The 16860-nt window shown below is 40.5% G+C and overlaps 1 protein-coding gene across 1 annotated transcript in view; it reads left to right on the top strand.

The window, feature by feature from the left end:
• Window positions 1-16860, top strand: part of LOC126175717 (nucleolar protein 14 homolog) — a 65844-nt gene that overhangs the window by 45638 nt on the left and 3346 nt on the right. Inside the window, exons 9-14 of the mRNA XM_049922649.1 lie at window positions 863-1047; window positions 1564-1731; window positions 1817-1981; window positions 2069-2238; window positions 2330-2668; window positions 6886-7041. Of these exons, the coding sequence (XP_049778606.1) occupies window positions 863-1047; window positions 1564-1731; window positions 1817-1981; window positions 2069-2238; window positions 2330-2668; window positions 6886-7041 (1183 nt within the window). The remainder of the gene's footprint in view (window positions 1-862; window positions 1048-1563; window positions 1732-1816; window positions 1982-2068; window positions 2239-2329; window positions 2669-6885; window positions 7042-16860) is intronic.

The raw sequence follows: 16860 nt of genomic DNA, 5'->3' as shown, positions 1-16860 counted from the left end.
TACCTCCCCACTGGCAGTCCCCTCTCAATGATATGAAAAGGGGCTAATCTGGATTGTTTTGTCAGTCGAGAGATCGTCATGACATTTTTTCAATTGCAGGTCACAGGTTGTGTGCGTACATGTTGTCTGTCTTTAATACAGTGGTTTCCATTGCCTTCTGCATCCTCATGCTGTTGATCAATGCTGATTCTCCAGCCTATAAGGGCGTTTCCCACCCCAAGGGCAAGAGGTTGCCCTAAAACTCTGCCTGCTTCTCCAACTTCTTTGACAAGGCCATTGGCAGAATGAGGGTGATACTTTATACTGGAAGTCTTCAGCCACTGTTGCTAATGATTTTTATTCAAAATTTGCAGAAGCTGGGATTGAACCAGGACCCAGAATGTTTTGATTACAGATCAGTAACACTACATCTAGACCACGGGCACACCATATCTTCCCTGTGGCTAATAATACTGGAGTTGAGTGTTGTGGTGGTTCTACTATGTCTTGGGAGTGTGGTGGGTAGGAAAATATGTAGCAGCATATCTCATTACTGAAACTGGAGTTTTGCCCGACAAACTGTGTAATAGGTTTCTAAACACCATAGTGCTGTATATGAAGGAGACTGCCCTTACAACATTTATAAGAATATTAATAGTTTACTTTACTACTTGCCTAACTTGTGACCTGTTTTTGTGAAGTACAACCCCCTCTCCTCTTGTCTTGGCTACAGTTAATGTTCACAGTTTTAAGTGGGATTTTTAGACTATAAGTTGTTATTTAAAATGATATTGGTTTCTGTGTTTGTGTGTGATTATGTAATATTTCAATTGTAAGTTGTTATGGATTTCAAACAACCAGTAAACTTGTTTTATTTCTATAGTGCCGGACTCATATGATGATCTTCAAAACACATTATCACATTGGGGACTGGACCATCAGACTGTGATCATTGAACGAATGCTGAAATGCAATCATCCTAGTCTGGCAGAGGGAAACCGAGAGAAACTTCAGGAACTATTGAAGTTCTTGTTACAACATATTAATGACTCAGCAATACCAGACGAGGTTCAGCTTCAATATTATTGCTGTTACTGTATATAATTATCTGCTGTGTTGTTAGATTAATGCAATTAGCAAATGCATTAAAATGTCAGGACACTTTGCTCCACTATTCAGTATTTATGTTGTTATAGAAACTAATGATGTAGTCTTGTTACAAATGCTGCTCAGTCTTACTGTCTTGCTATTAAAAACTGGAATGAAAATTTTTACTAATTGACTAAAAAACTGTTTCATTCTGAAGTGTGTTAAAGCAACAAACAAACTTGGACAAGGACACCAAATGGACATTTTTGTATATTGTAGTAGTACTGGATTGTACTTTGACTTGCATCACAATTTACTAGCAAGAACCCTTGCCCATATGTTTCCTGTTTAGTGCAAGACTCTTTAATTTGCCTTCTTAGTAGTATTTTCTCTTCTCATAAATACATCTGCTGTCAAATATGGTGATTAAGTCTGTAGAATGCACTAATCTAAAATTTTATATAAATGATATTTACCGGTTTCTCTTGTGTGCAGGATCAGCAGTCACCACAGTGCTTTTCAGTGCTTGATCGACTGATTCCACACATATATGACCTTACACACATGTCACCAGTTAGTGCAGGACAGAGTGTTCTTGAAGTTATCAAAGAAAAGCAGACAGATTTTCGAAATTCGAAGAGAACGTATCCTGGGTGTGACACAGTGAGTTCCAAACTTCTGCAATAATAATCTGTTCTTGTAATTAATATTTTCACTCATTAATATGTTGTTTTTGTTACATTTACAGTTAGTATTCTTGAAGCTTGTGTCTCATCTGTTTCCCACATCAGACTTTAGACATCCTGTCGTTACTCCTACTATAATCTTTATGGAACAGATTTTGTGGGAATCACGCATCCAGAGCAGACGAGATGTAGCCACCGGTCTTTTTATTACCACACTCTTGCTGGAGGTACAGTATTGTACAGTATTCTAAGGGGATTGACCAGTGTTGTGAAACTCCACTCTTCATTCATGTCTATTCATAATTTTTTTTCAGTATTCGGTTCTTTCCAAAAGATTCTCACCAGCTGCTGTAAACTTCCTCTGTGGTGTGTTGTACTTGTCTGTTGACAAAAGTGCATACAAGTCTGTAAGACCAGTTCCACCTTTCAAAAGTAAGGGAGAAGCAAGTGGACTATTAATACTGTCAGAAGATTTTAAGACAGAGTAAGTACCACCACTTTAATGCATATGAGATTTTTCCTGTTTACATTGAAGTTTTTTTCCATAATTAAACTACACTGAGTTGTCATTACAGGGACTTCGTTACAAATCACAAAATGAATCTCTCTGATTTGTTGGAGGATGCTGCAGTTGACGACAACTTCAAAATACGAGCTCTTTGGACATCAGTAAAATTATTGAGTGCATTTCAGCAGAATCTAGAGCCATTAGCCAGTAGTTTTGAAATATTCAAACCTGTATCTGTGCTGATTAATCATCTAAATACTGAGCAGTTCCCACCTGATCTGAAAGACGATATTAGTAATCTGCATGATAAAATTGAGAAGATGTCTGTGAAGAAGATCTGCCATCTGATATTTGAAAAGAAGAAACCAAAAGCTCTTAGACTCTACGAGCCAAAAGTTGAACAGGTGTAAGTATTTTACACTGAGTAACTTACAGAAAGTTTATTATATTAAGCTAGTATGTTCACTTAAGAGCATTCATCCAATCAGCCGAGAGTGTTTTCAGGGTGAGTCATTGAGACCAGTGATTGGTTGGTTCTTTAATACCAAGTTGTTTATACAAATAGCTTCGTTTGGCATTTTTTTCCTCAGGAAAAATTAAAAGATATATGAAATTTCTACTTCCTTTTTAACATGTGCATGAGAGGATCGGAAGGTAATGCACAATACTTTTTTTCTCCCATGGTATTGCAGGTGGAATGTTGAAATTTCATAACAATATAGTTTGAAGTTTGTGTTACAGAGGGTATTTTGTTTTCAAAAAATGTTTAAATGTGTGTGAAATCTTATGGGACTTTACTGCTAAGGGCATCAGTCCCCAGGTATTTTGTTTTCATGTATAGCTGTAGCAAGAGAAGCCTAAAGAATCACAAAACAAATATGACACACATTTTGCTGTCATTGGCTTGTGAAGAGCAGTGAAGTGAAATTCAATGTTGGGGGCCAAAGGGCATGTACCGAATGAAATTCACAGGGTCATGCATGGCTTGTATGGGGCTGACTGTATTGACTGTAGCAATGTCTCCAGGTTGTGTGCGTTCTTCCAAGAGGGCCGTCTGAACCTTACTGATTTGCCATGCTCTGGCCGACTGGTAAGAGCTGCAACCCTGCAGAATGTAGGAGCCATTGAGGTAGCATTTCTCAACAACATGCATGTGCACCTGCGAACCGTATCACAGCAGTTCAACATTTCCTGTGATGTGGTGTCGTATATTGTTCATGACACATTGAAATTTTGTTAAGTTAGTTCTCACTGAGTGCCTAAGAACATGACAGACAACCAAATGGCCAGTGAAACATGACACTCTAAGGAGTGGAAGCATGCTGGTTCCTCAGGGGGGAATCACATTGTCTCAGTCTACTAGGAAAGTGCTTGTGACAGACTTCTGGGAGATACATTGGTGGACTTTGCATAACACAGGACTGCCGTTAATGCTGCAGCGTACACTAAAGCTTTGGTCAAGTTGAGTCATGCCCTTCATGACAAATTCCACAACATTAATGCCGACAGTTTAAAACTTCTTCATGACAACACTGTCCACCATGTTGATGCTCCTGTTTGTGCTCCAGCATCCACCATATAGTCCGGGCTTTGCACCATCAAACTTTCATCTGTTTTGTCCCATGAAGAACTTCCTGGCCGGCCAACGCTTCGTGACAGATGCGGAAGTGAAATCAACAGTCCACTGATGGCTGGCTGTACTCAAACCAAACGGTCTTGTATGAGCAAGGCATATTGAATTTGTACCACGGTGGGAGAAATCTGTTGAGAACATTAGTGACTATGTAGACAAGCACTTAAAATATATAAGTTCACTTGTGATTAAATCATCTGGTAATAAAATTATTGTGTGTTAATTTCTGATCTTCCCTTGTATGTTAGAAGTGAACTGTTAGCCTCATAATATATGCCAGCTGCAGAAAGTGTAAGGTTGTCTCACTTATTCCTTTGAAAACAGCTGCGATTTAGAGAACACTCTTGCCATAAAATGTGCCACAAGAATAATATTTGTTTTTAGTTCACTTTCTTTCTAATTCACAAAGTAGTTATATTTTATTATCCTAAGTGTTTTTAAAATATCAAGAGATGTGAATTATCATAAAATAAATGTAAACAGAGCCAAAACCCATGAAAGAACTGACATAAGCTACATCATATTTATGAACAAATACTTTTTAAATTAAGTTGAGGGTAATTCTGTGATGATGCTACAAACTTTCAAGGATGATGGGGAAGGGTAAATGTATCAAGTTGAGGTAAGGGATTCTGATCCAGAAACAGAGCTGAAAGTTATATGCGAAAATTGTTCTGATATCGCTGACTGTGCAATACATGTACCAGTACTGTTGACTGTGCGTAGGCAACTTTTAGAGGTGGTAGTATGGACCAAAACAAGAAAAAATGTCCAGTAAAAATGGGCTCTTAAATGCCACCTTAAGAGGTATGAGCACTTATTCACCTTCGCTGCTATGAAATTCATCTCTTCTACTGAACAAGTGCTCATAGCCTAGTGCATTTTAGGTCTTATGCATAATAGAATTTTTTTTCCTTGTTTTAGGCCATATTACCACCTCTGAAAGTCACCTACCCTAGAAACTTAGCAACAACAGTACTGGTATATGTATTCCATTGTCAAAGGTATTGGAATGATTTTTGCTTATAAAATATGATTCCTGTAATTTACGGACAAGAGACCCTTACTTCAAATTGATATATTTACCCTTTTCCATCATTCCTGAGAGTTTGCAACATTATCATGTATAAGAGCAGCTTATCCTGTTGAAAACAAGCGAATGTAAACACAGCATTTCATGCATAAGAAGCGTACAAATGCGCTTTCACATGTAAAAAGGATCATCTCACCATTTGTCATTTCATTCTGCTTTGCAGCCATTAGGATGTCTAATGAGTTGCACATTCTGACACTTCAGTAGGTTTTCCAACATGGAAATAATTCTGTTTAATCCAAATATCATAAGGAAAGTTCTGACAGTGTAAATAATTTAGGAGTAAAGGAGACCATTCACAGAATAGCAGGAACACACACACACACGAACCCTACCTCTTGTGTGTGTGTGTGTGTGTGTGTGTGTGTGTGTGTGTGTGTTTTAGTGGGTGCACCCACACCCATACTCGAGCGCAACAAAGGATTCATTTTGATAGCTAGCAAGTTTTCTTTGTCTTTTGTGTCTGCTTGTCAACGACTCAATGTTTCTGATGTTTGGTGAGTGGTCCCCTTTACTCCTAAATTATTTACATTCTGTTAAATTAATTACTTCACCATCAAGTAATGTAGGTATTGCATTTCACACCAGTTTATTTTCCGCATTCATAAACTTGCTTAACTCAAAAGTGTAACAAACAAAACTTGACATTATATGTGGATCTGCATTATCTTTTTCCAAATTGTATGACCTCTACTACATACTAGGCATTTCTTGTTCTTAAAAAGAAACATCCACTCTGTTCTGTTGGTTACAACAGAATTGTAATTAAAGAATACTGTAATGTGATGTTTCGTACTTCCCAGGGTCCTTAGAAAACCAAAAGAATGGCAATTGTGATGCCTTTTTTGTTATTGCTGCAGTTGAGCTTAATTTGTTCTCTTTTGTGAAAACCACATTACAGATCAGTAAAAACGACGCTATTCACATTCATTGAATGTTGCATTCAACAGTTTGGCTGCTTTATGTCTAGACAATTGATGGTCAGGCAGATTTTTTCATGTTGTGAGGTCCGTTCAAATGATGGATGTGAATTAGCAACATCAGGCAGCATAATCATGACCAGAATTAGCTAGTATATTAAGAGCACAAGATGGGAGCTGTCAAATGGAGCTGTTCAAAGCAAGTGGAATCTGCATCTGCAAAATCTGAGTTTTTGAGAATGTGGAAACTACCCTGGCCCGTTAAATAAGTATGAGTCATTCTGTAATGAAAACTTGTTATTGGGAGGTACTTTTTTTTTATTACAATTGTAAATTGGGAATAAAGAAAACTGTTCGACTATCAGTGGCTCTGCAAGACCAGTAGTGTTTTTTAAGTTTACTGCTCCCTGATACTCATAAGTTCAAAGTTTGCTTGACTGCTGTATACTTGCACAAGAAAGAAGACAGCTCAAAAAGTGAGCCCGTTGTATCAGTCATTTTGCCAGTTCATGATCTGGTTTCAGAATTTTTTGTTTTACCAATATGTAATGTGAAACCATCTGGTATCTCCAGGTCTCTTCCTTGTAAATAACCTTCTTTTGCGGTTCTTAATCCAAGGTGGTAATGACAGTAGAGCAGTGGGGATGCGTTCTGCTCAATACCATAATGCAGGCCTAGAGATGCCCTGTGTGTAGCAGTGGATGTTAAATGGCTAATGGTGCTGCTACTGGTGGTGCTGGTGCTGCTGATGATGATGATTAGTTTGTAGCTGAGATGAAGTGGTTCTCATGGTTCTGTGTATCAGATAGAATCCTTTAGTGTGTGTCTTCCTCCTACTTTTTTCACATTTTGTGTATAGATTGACAGGTGGAATACTGTCATATGTAAATTTCATTTTAGTTGCCGTCCTCATTGTTTAACATATTGCTTTATTTGTGGTCCTTTTGAAGAAATAATTTTTTTAATGGCATCAACAGGTTTGACTGCAAGCGCCGTCGACCTATGGGACCAGAGAAGCAGGAACGTGAAAAATTGCTGCACAAATATCGCCGTGAACTGAAAGGAGCTGTTAGAGAGATTCGGCGAGACCGTGCGTTCTTGACAAAGGTCAAGCTGAAACAGACACTTAAGAGGTATGTACCCCATTTTTATTTTTGGTAATAACAATAAAAGTTTATGTAAACATTGGAATCTACAATTGCCAGTGCAGTAAGCTGTTGGTTATGGAAAACAATGAGAATGTCATTTTAAACTCAGTTTTTCCTTTATTTGACAGCAATTGTTCTTATAATGTGTTTGCTTTGTAACTAGCACAATTTACTTCATGACATGCTTAGATGGAGTATCAATGACATATCCTGATAATGTTAAATTTAATATATTTATGTCCCGATTTCTTGGGAACTATCCAAGGTAATAAAATGAAACTTTTCCAGGATATAGAGTCATACTTACATGTTCAGGGTGAGATGAGTTTTTTAAATGAAGACAGTTAAAAATTTATGTGAATTCTTAAATGTATATATATATTTTTAATGATCAAACTATGATTGTGGTGTGTCTACCATTGTAGACCCACATAATACCACTGTCAATTACACCCTCAGGGACTCAGCATTTGTTTGCTGGGTATGGGCATGGCAACCCCAGGGTTCCTGAGATGGGGACTAGTAAATGCCCCCAGTCCCCTGTCACCGTAAGCTGTGGGCATGCTTCAGCAACCATAATGTTCCCCAATAGTGTAATGTCATGTGTCTCAGGGAATGGTGATCTTGGCTTTACCACCTGGATCATGAAGATGGAATAAACCTCTATTAAAAAAAAAATACCTCAATCTCAAGGTGTGCTGCTCACTGACGAGATGCGTGGCTGTTGAGGTGGAACAGTTGTTAGTGGGCAACCTCTGGGGAACCTGCCACACCTCAGTTGTATAAGGCTTGTCTAGGCATGCAGGGCTCTGTCTAGGGGACTTTTATTTCCCTAGCTGCTCATGGGACTGAGATAGATCCTTGAAGTTTCTTCTTTTAGCCGGCCAAGGTGGCCGAGCGGTTCTAGGCACTACAGTCTGGAACCGCGTGACCACTACGGTCGCAGGTTCAAATCCTGCCTTAGGCATGGATGTGTGTGGTGTCCTTAGGTTAGTTAGGTTTAAGTAGTTCTAAGTTCAAAGGGACTGATGACTTCAGAAGTTAAGTCCCACAGTGCTCAGAGCCATTTGAACCATTTTCTTCTTTTACCTCCCAGTGTAATGGGGGGCTCAGGTAGGTACTAACACCCAATCAAATAAGAGGGTGTGTGTAGCCAGTTCTCCAGACTCAGGGGTTATACGACTTGGCCCATGAATAGTAACAGAACGCATGCTGCCAGTTAGAATGTGTTTTTAATTGTGAAATCGAAAGAGGGAAGTTTCAAAATATTTTTGCCTTCGTATATTCAAAAAGGTTTGGAGGGCATCGCAGGTTCATTGAAATCTCAAACAACTGCGTAATGGCACGCTGTTTGTTGAAACTGCTAGTTCCCAACAAGCAACACACCTCCGAAAAGCTAAATGCCTTGGAGAATATGCCATCAACACAGAGCTCCACAGCACTTTGAACTATAGCAAAGGTGTTGTGACCTATAGAGATCTTGTTGACATTCCCAAGGAGTAATTGCAGGATGAGTGAGCTCAGGAGTGGATCGCTGATGTACAAAATATATTGAAAGGGGTGGATGAGGATCTCACAAAATCCGACTCCTTCATCCTTACCTTCAATAGCACGAAACTCCCGGGGCATACCAAGGCAGTAAGTGTACAATTGTATGTCTCTTACCCAATGCGCTGTTAAGTGCCAGCACTTTGGGCACACCACTTGGGGCAAATGTGGCAAGGCCGCCCATGATGGCATTGGCTGCTCCTCCCCTCCAAAGTGTGTAAATTGCTCTGGGGATCACCCTGTCTGAAGTAGGGATTGCAGTGTCTTCCTTGAAGTGCGGAAGGTACAGGAGATTAAGACTGAAATGCGCATCATATGGAGAGACCAACAGATCTATAAGGCCATGCAGCCTCTCACATTCTACATCTTTTGCTTTTACCCTTAAAAAGCCTATTTTGGCAGCCAATGGTTCTACACGAACGGAGGTTGCTGGTGTCAGCACTAGTACCTGTGTTTGTCATTATACTTGTCACGCTGCAGTTATTTGTGAGCCCATAGTCCCTCCAATAACATCATATAAAGCCACAGTTACCACCTTTGCAGAGCTCACAGTACTTGCAAAGGCAGAGTATTGTAAAAAATCCAGCACTGCCTCTGCTGCTGTTGCGGTAGTTCCCACAAAGCCCTCCCAGGCCAAGAAAGCAAATGGGAAGCTTCTGTCACAGGCATAAACAGGCAATAGACCATCAGACCAGGTCGATGTGATTCAACTTAATGGCTCTTCTGCTTCTGCTTCAGAGCCAATGGACGACGAATCTTCCCGTGGCAACCATCTTGCCCTAAAGTATAAACTCCAACCATTGTGGGCTGCCCTCCCTGGCGGAGAGACGACCATGATAAATGGCTCCCATACTATAGTGGAACATGAATGGGTTCAGGATTCATAAAGGAACTGAAACTCCTGACACAGGCCAAATCCCTGTGCTTGTGTTTATAGGAAATGCACTTCGAGGCTAGTGATGCCCCTGTACTATGGGGCTATACCCTCCACTGTAAGGTTAACCTGACTGAGGAATGAGCCAAGGGAGGTTTTGCTTTGACAATGGCACACACAATACATCTGCTCTCTCCTGAGTTACTGACCTTAAAGCAGTAGCCGTTGCAGTTCATGTAAGTTCGACGATCGTTCTCTGCTGCCTGTACTTACCTCTGCAAGGTACAATAGACTCTGAGGCTCTTGCGGGCCCCTGCCTGGTTCTCCTACTGGATGGTTTCAGTGCCCATAATGTATTATGGGGCTCACACTTTACTTGCCCCAGGGGTCGAGTGTTGGAGAATCTCATGCTTCAGGAACTATACAGCCTTAACACAGGCAGTCCCACACATTTCTTGGCTGCTACTGGGTCATCCTCCACCACTGACCTCTCTTTCCGCTCTCCAGCCCCTGCACATACAGCACAGTGGGAAGCGACTGAAGACCTTAATTCCAGTGATCATTTCCCACTGTGGATCCACCTACAGGGTGGGGGATTGCTGGAATGGAAGCCACCAAAATGGATGATCAGCAGGGCTAATTGGGCTTTCTTCAGCCTTTGGCTGTGTGTTTGAACACGCCAGCGTCCAGGAATGCGTAGACCACATCACGCGTGTGATACCTCGTGCCACCGACCTATCCATGCCACTGTCTTTAGGTCATCGGAGGAAGCAAACTGTAGCTTTGTGGAGAGATGCGTGTCATTCAGCCATCTGGGATAGGCGTGTGGCTCTTTGACAGTTTAAATGTTGCCCAACAGCAGACAACCTCACAGCCGATCAATTCGCGAGAGCCAAGGCTCAACACTCCATTAAGGGGAGCAAAAAATGGCCATGGCAAGCATTCCTGGACTCCTTCAACCATTTCACTTGTTCTACAAAAGTATGGGAAGCCATCCAGAGGATTTCCAGTTAACAGTCATTTACTGACAGCAGCTGTGCTGCAACAGGGATGTCTCCAAATGACACTTAAGAGACATTGCTCAGACACTGGCCTAACATTTTGCACAAAATACAGCTGATGCAAGGCAGGATTTGGCATTTTGTCGCTGCTGTGCAGCTATAGAGAGGGACAAGCTGGACTTCAGATCCGACTGTTCTGAGGCCTACAGCTCTTCCTTCTCCAAGTGGAAGCTCGAATCGGCCTGTCTGAGACTCGTGACACTGCACCCGGTCACAACCAAATCCAGTGCTGCATGCTTCGATATTTGCCAGTGGTGTCAAAGGAAATCCTTCTCAAATGTTTTAATCTTATATGGCAGACAGGCAATTTCCCCAACTTGTAGAGGGAGGCAATTCTGATACCTCTCCTAAAACCAGGAAAGAGCTGCACATATCCCATTAATTACAGGAGTATCGCCTTAATGAACTGCATAGGAAAGACACTGGAGTTAATGGTTAACCATCGTCAGGTGTGGCTGTTAGAGACGAGGCAACTCCTTAACCAGTCTTAGTGTGGATCCTGGAGATTTTATTCCACTGTTGACAACCTGACTCTGCTCGAGGCAGCTATTCAGTAGTCTTTCCTATGTAACCATCCCTGTATTGGTATATTCTTCATATCAGTAAGGTGCACAATACTACTTGGAGACACTGCATTCTCGCACAACATGGCCACCTCCCCATTTTCATATGATCTTTCCTGTCTCAGCAGTTTCTTAGGACCCGAGTTGGTGACTGTCTGTCAGATTGTTTCGAGCAGGAGAATGGTGTTCCTCAGGTGAGTGTTTTAAGGATTACCCTCTTTGTCATAACCATAAACAGTATCACGTCTACTGTAAGGAGTCCTGTACAGTGCTCCTTATTTGTGGATGACTTTTCTGTTTTCTGTTTCTCCTCTAGTGTTGCAACAGTGAGCCAGTAGTTGCAACTTACAGTGCGGAGTTAGAGGAGTGGGCTGCAAAGACGTGTTTTCAGTTTTCTGCTAATGAGTGTGTGTGTATTCATTTTAATCATTCTCATTGTATTTTTAATGTGCCTGACTTGCAAATAGGGACAGTATGCTACATTTTAGAGACTCAGTGAGATTTCTGAGCCTCATTTTTTACTCCAAATTGTCGTGGTTGCCACACCTGCGAAGACCTGAAAGTCGCCTCAGCCACAGGTTTTGGGGAGCTGACAGGGTGCCTCTCATCCAGTTTTATAGGGCTTTCATGCATTCATGGCTCGACTACAGGTGCATTCTGTATGGATTGGCAGTGTCTTCTTATTTGACGAACATTGACGCTGTCCACCATGAGGGCATTTGGCTAGCAACGGGTTCATATAGGACCAGTCCGATACCCAGCCTCTGTGCAGAGGCCAGCAAACCAGTATGTACCATCCGGCAGCAGCTCCTCTTGGTGCATCAGGCTTGTAAGTTCCTTGCACTTCACCCACACACCATACTGTTGCTCGTCCACTTCTGGAATGCCTTTTCTCCAACCTTTTGTTTACGAGCCACAATGCCGTTTGGGATCTGCATGCAGTGTGTGCTGGAGTCACTCGATGAGGAGCAAGTACAACCCCAAATCCAGGGTTTTAAATGTCTGCCGCCCTGTTTACTGGAGAGGCCCAGAGTGATTTTAGAGTTGATGCAATACAGGGGAGACTGCACTCTTGCCTTTGTTTTAATGCGATATTTTTTGATATTTTAGCTGGGCACCACAACTATATAGCTGTTCTTACAGATTGGTCGAAACAAGGAGTCTGTTGGTTGCTCTGTTGTTTTCCCAGATTGTGTCCTCAAGGTCTGAGTGCCTCAGGCCTTTACTGTCTTTGACACAGAATTATATGCAATCTTGTAGTAACTGGAGCAGATGAGATGTTCTTCCAATGCTAAATTTCTGTCTGTTCCGGTTTTCTGAATGTCCTTCGCTCGCTGAAACATTTTTACCCAGCAGTCAAGTCTGTCCAGGATGTCCTCCTCCTACTACAATGACTGGGAACAGAGATGCCTTTCTGTTGGGTACCAGGGCACATGGGAATTGTGGGGAAACAAAGGGTGGATCTAGCAGGCAAGGGGGCACGTCTTGATCCTCAGGTACTTTAGTGTGCTATCCCTCTGCATGCTATGACCTCACTGTTGGGATCAAGAGTCTTGCATCAGTGAATGGATGATTGGCTGGAAGTGACCGAATAAAGTTGATTGGAAGTGACAGAATAAGCGCTGTGTGCTAAAGCCCACAACTCAGCTGTGGCGTACCTCCCTCCAGCCATGTCGATGGGACGAGGTCCTCCTCACTCATCTTTACATAGGCCACAGTCCTATGACACATGGCTCCGGCGAGAGGACCGGTCAATGTGTGGCACTTGTGTACAGATCACTGTTGGTCACGTTTTATTGGACTGTGTTTTATTTTCTGATCAGTGGGCTGTGGATGATTTGCTGATGGATCTGCAATCCATTTTAGGCAGTGATCAAATAAGTGTGGTTAGAATTGTAAAGTTTTGTGAAATGTCCAAGGATTTACCAAGATTTTTGGGACATGATTTTAATATGTTCATAAGGTGACTGGCTCACCCATATTTTGCACAAGTGTACAGCCAGTGACATTTTCCTGTGCCATCCTTTTAGCTTCTTTGTCATTTTACTGGTGTTGTAGTCTCCTGTATAGGTTCTTTTATTCTTTCCCGTTGTAGCGTGTATGATCACATTTTAATAATTTTTTCCACATTTGTTTCTTTTAATGAGTGTAAGAGGTGCTGATAACCTGAGCACTGAAAGTGTGTGTGTGTGTGTGTGTGTGTGTGTGTGTGTGTGTGGGCACGCGCGCGCGCGCGCGCGCCCACACACACACACACACACACACACACACACACACACACAGTCAATAAGAGGTAAAACTATCAGACTAACTGAATGACAATATTATGAAAAGTATAGATTGCTATTTACCATAAAGTGGAGATGCTGATTCACAGATAGGTACAACAAAAAGACTGCCAAACAAGTAATCTTTCAGTCATAAAGGCTTTCATTGGAACTAGACAAAACACACACACACACACACACACACACACACACACACACACACACAGATGCAACTAAGCCTCACATGACACTGTTTCTGGCTGCTGAGCTTAAGTAGTTTCGGAGATAATGGGAAACATTTGCAAAAAAAAGTAGTTTTTCAGAAATAGCACTTGAAAGTTGCAGTAAAGGAAAACCCAATATTGCGTGAAGAGACAGCCTGAAATTTTCCAGTTTTGTCATGTATTATCTTCTTGAGGATCCACCAAATGTAATCCCTTTCATCATCTGAGGAATCTTGCTGCTTCTGTTCTATTTTTGACCATAATTTCTGCCTGGGAGACTCACTGTATCTCCGGTTCTTGTAAGATTGCTTCTGTGTTGTAGCCAGACTTAATTCCAAATTGTATCAGATCCTTTATTTTGCCTGCATTTTCATCATTTAAGGTGATCACAGCATAAGTGACCCGTATCTTCAGTGTTTTCAAGCCCACAAATACATTTATTCAGAAGATGGGGGGATGCGCTAGATCTCTACATACTGGCTTTATTATTACCCCGACAGCTTGACAGATGGTGTTTCTATGGGTATGTTCAGTTCCTGTTGCCTCGGCTTTGTGGTATGTACACCAGTCAATTGAATACAAGTTGTATAGTGGCTTCTCATCGCTTGATGTATTGTGGAAAAATAATACTGCCAATATTGCTTTACTTGTTCCATCCAGGTTATTTGTATTCTTTCTAATGGCTTTGCCATAGTATTCATTTAGCTGATTGATTGTTTTATCTGTCAAATGCCCTCTAATAGTCTTGCCATCTTCAGTTTTTTCAGTTGAAAACTTCTGCCAGATTTTACTGTACATGACAGATGTATTTTAATGTTTGTAGTGTTAGTAATTGATAGGAATCACAATCACCAATGAATTTAGCATAGCAAACCACATGTTGTTCTTGAGATTGCTAAAGATCTTCACAGCTAGGCACTTTCTATTCCTCCACGGATTCCCTCACATGTTTTCTGACAGTTGTGTTCACGCAACTGTTTCTTTTCATTCATGGTAAACACTTTTTGTGCATCCATAACAGAGGATTTAATGATCAGTAATACATTCTTCTTCACTAAATTGCAACAGTCTGCCAACACTGGGGTAACGTTCCGATTCCACGCTGTAGAACTCACATGCTTTTGAGGCAAAGAACTCATCAAGCCACTTTTGGAATGCATTTTCATCTGGAAAGGAAGTTCCTTGAAGGTTGTCGAATCGAGAGCAGGAAAGGTGAAAATCTGAGGGTGCAAGATCCAGTGAATAACATCTTTGCGGAATGATTTCCCAATCCAACTCCTATATAGTGTTTTTTGTCAGTCCAGCAGAGTGCAGGTAGGCAATATTGTTGAAAAGCATAACTTCACACAGTCTTCCTGGTTGTTGTTTTTGGACATGCCACACTGTCGCTGTTTCACTAGATGTGTAACCTTATCTTTTTAGATCTGATCAAGTCTTTATATGGGGAATTTGTGCTTTGTTTGGGCTCAACCATTCTCTTCTTTACCTCACATTAACATAAATACACCATTTCTTGTCACCGGTGATGATAGAGGATAGGATTGGCTGGTGTTGTTCATGAGCCAATTGACCACAAGCAAGCAGAGGTGCACAGATTTTTGTGATTTTGACTTAGGGCTTGATTTTTAGACCTTCCTCATTGCAAGTAACAATGCTGGAATGATCACAGTTCATTTATATTTGCCAATTCTGAGTACACTGATGTGGATCATTGTGGATTAATATGTTTAAATAATCTTCATCAAATCTCAGAGACCTTCCTGAACATCTCAGGAGTCACTAATGTCAATATGACCCTCCTTAAAACAAGAAAACCATTATCTCACCATGCTCAGACCAATGGCATTATCTCCATACACAGTGCAAATGTTTCTTCCCTGCTGTTGGAAATGTCATGATCTCCACTTTGCATCCCATATTCTAGGGTCCACAGCTCCACCCGCTATCTCCAGATGACAATATAAACTCAAATAACAACATTGAACCACAAATAAAAAAATGAAAATTGATAAATAAACCCCTAAGAAATGGAATACCAACATACAAAACAGAAACACTACAAACTTATACACCAACATAATGTAAATGTGGTTAGGGAAGGCTGTACCATATTCTCTACAAGCAGCTGCAGTGGAATAGCACTGTACTACTACAGCAACTGTTGTAAACTTGTTTTTTAATTCAATCCTTTTCAGTGATTTGAACGCAAGAGGAATAATTAATGGTGATGAAAAATTTATGATAAAATTTCCCTGTTCTTTGGATTTTGACAATAAAAGAATATACACATAACAGAATCATAATTAATGACTATGAGAATTTTATGATGGTCTTGGTCATAAGATTCTATTTGGGAAACTATGATCTTATGACATTAATATAATTCCCTTCTGTGGTTAGTTTTTTGCCTTCAAAATTGACTTTAAGGCAGAATGAGGTTAATATTGCGACCTGCAATATTCACTACTTGGTCGGCATAAATGGCCTTCCAAAGATACTAAAGAACTGTTCCAAAACTGTAATGATGAACAACCAGCCATATTAATTAAGGGCCAACAAATTTGCTGAATGACAGCACTTTGCCAGACCAGCTGCTATTGGTTGGATAATACATGCCTTTATTTTGCATTCACTACTGTGTAATTTTGTCTGTGTTAAAATTAATATTTTTGTTGTTTTTGTATTGATATTTGGTTGAAAGAAGAAAAAGATGACTTACCATAGTATAGCCCACTATGAGGAGAGACTTCGGATAGAGCCAAGCATTTATGACATTACATACAGGGCTGGCCTGACATTCAACAAAATTAAATAAAATAAAGAAAAAATTTGGTGTGTAATGAAGGACATCATCATCATCATCATCATCATCATCATCATAGAATAAAACATTTTACTGCGTAGCATGTTAGTCCTCTTTTTATTCTTTCAGCTAATCAACGAATGGCTGTTTTGTGTTTTATATTTTCTCTGTCTCACACTTGATGTGTCTTTCAGACAATCACTTTAAAATTGTTGCATAATCAAAGCTATGCAGTATTGAATGCAAAATAATAATGGGATATTTTAACCCAACAAATGAAAGGCTGTGCAGCATGATTTCTTGTTAACAAAAATAATTTACATAATTTTCCAAATTGCATATTACATTTAAGGAGGCATAACTCACAGCATTCTCTTCACCTTTAGAATGATAGGTTCGTTTTTCAGGAATAGGAAATAATTGGGGTAAATTTGCCATACAAAATCTAAACAAAGAGGACATGA

Source organism: Schistocerca cancellata, chromosome 3 (assembly GCF_023864275.1).
Source record: "Schistocerca cancellata isolate TAMUIC-IGC-003103 chromosome 3, iqSchCanc2.1, whole genome shotgun sequence".
In the NCBI taxonomy this organism is placed as follows: Eukaryota; Metazoa; Arthropoda; class Insecta; order Orthoptera; family Acrididae; genus Schistocerca; species Schistocerca cancellata.
The sequence above is the reverse complement of the archived record's forward strand: the minus strand, read 5'-3'. Positions and strand labels throughout refer to the sequence as shown.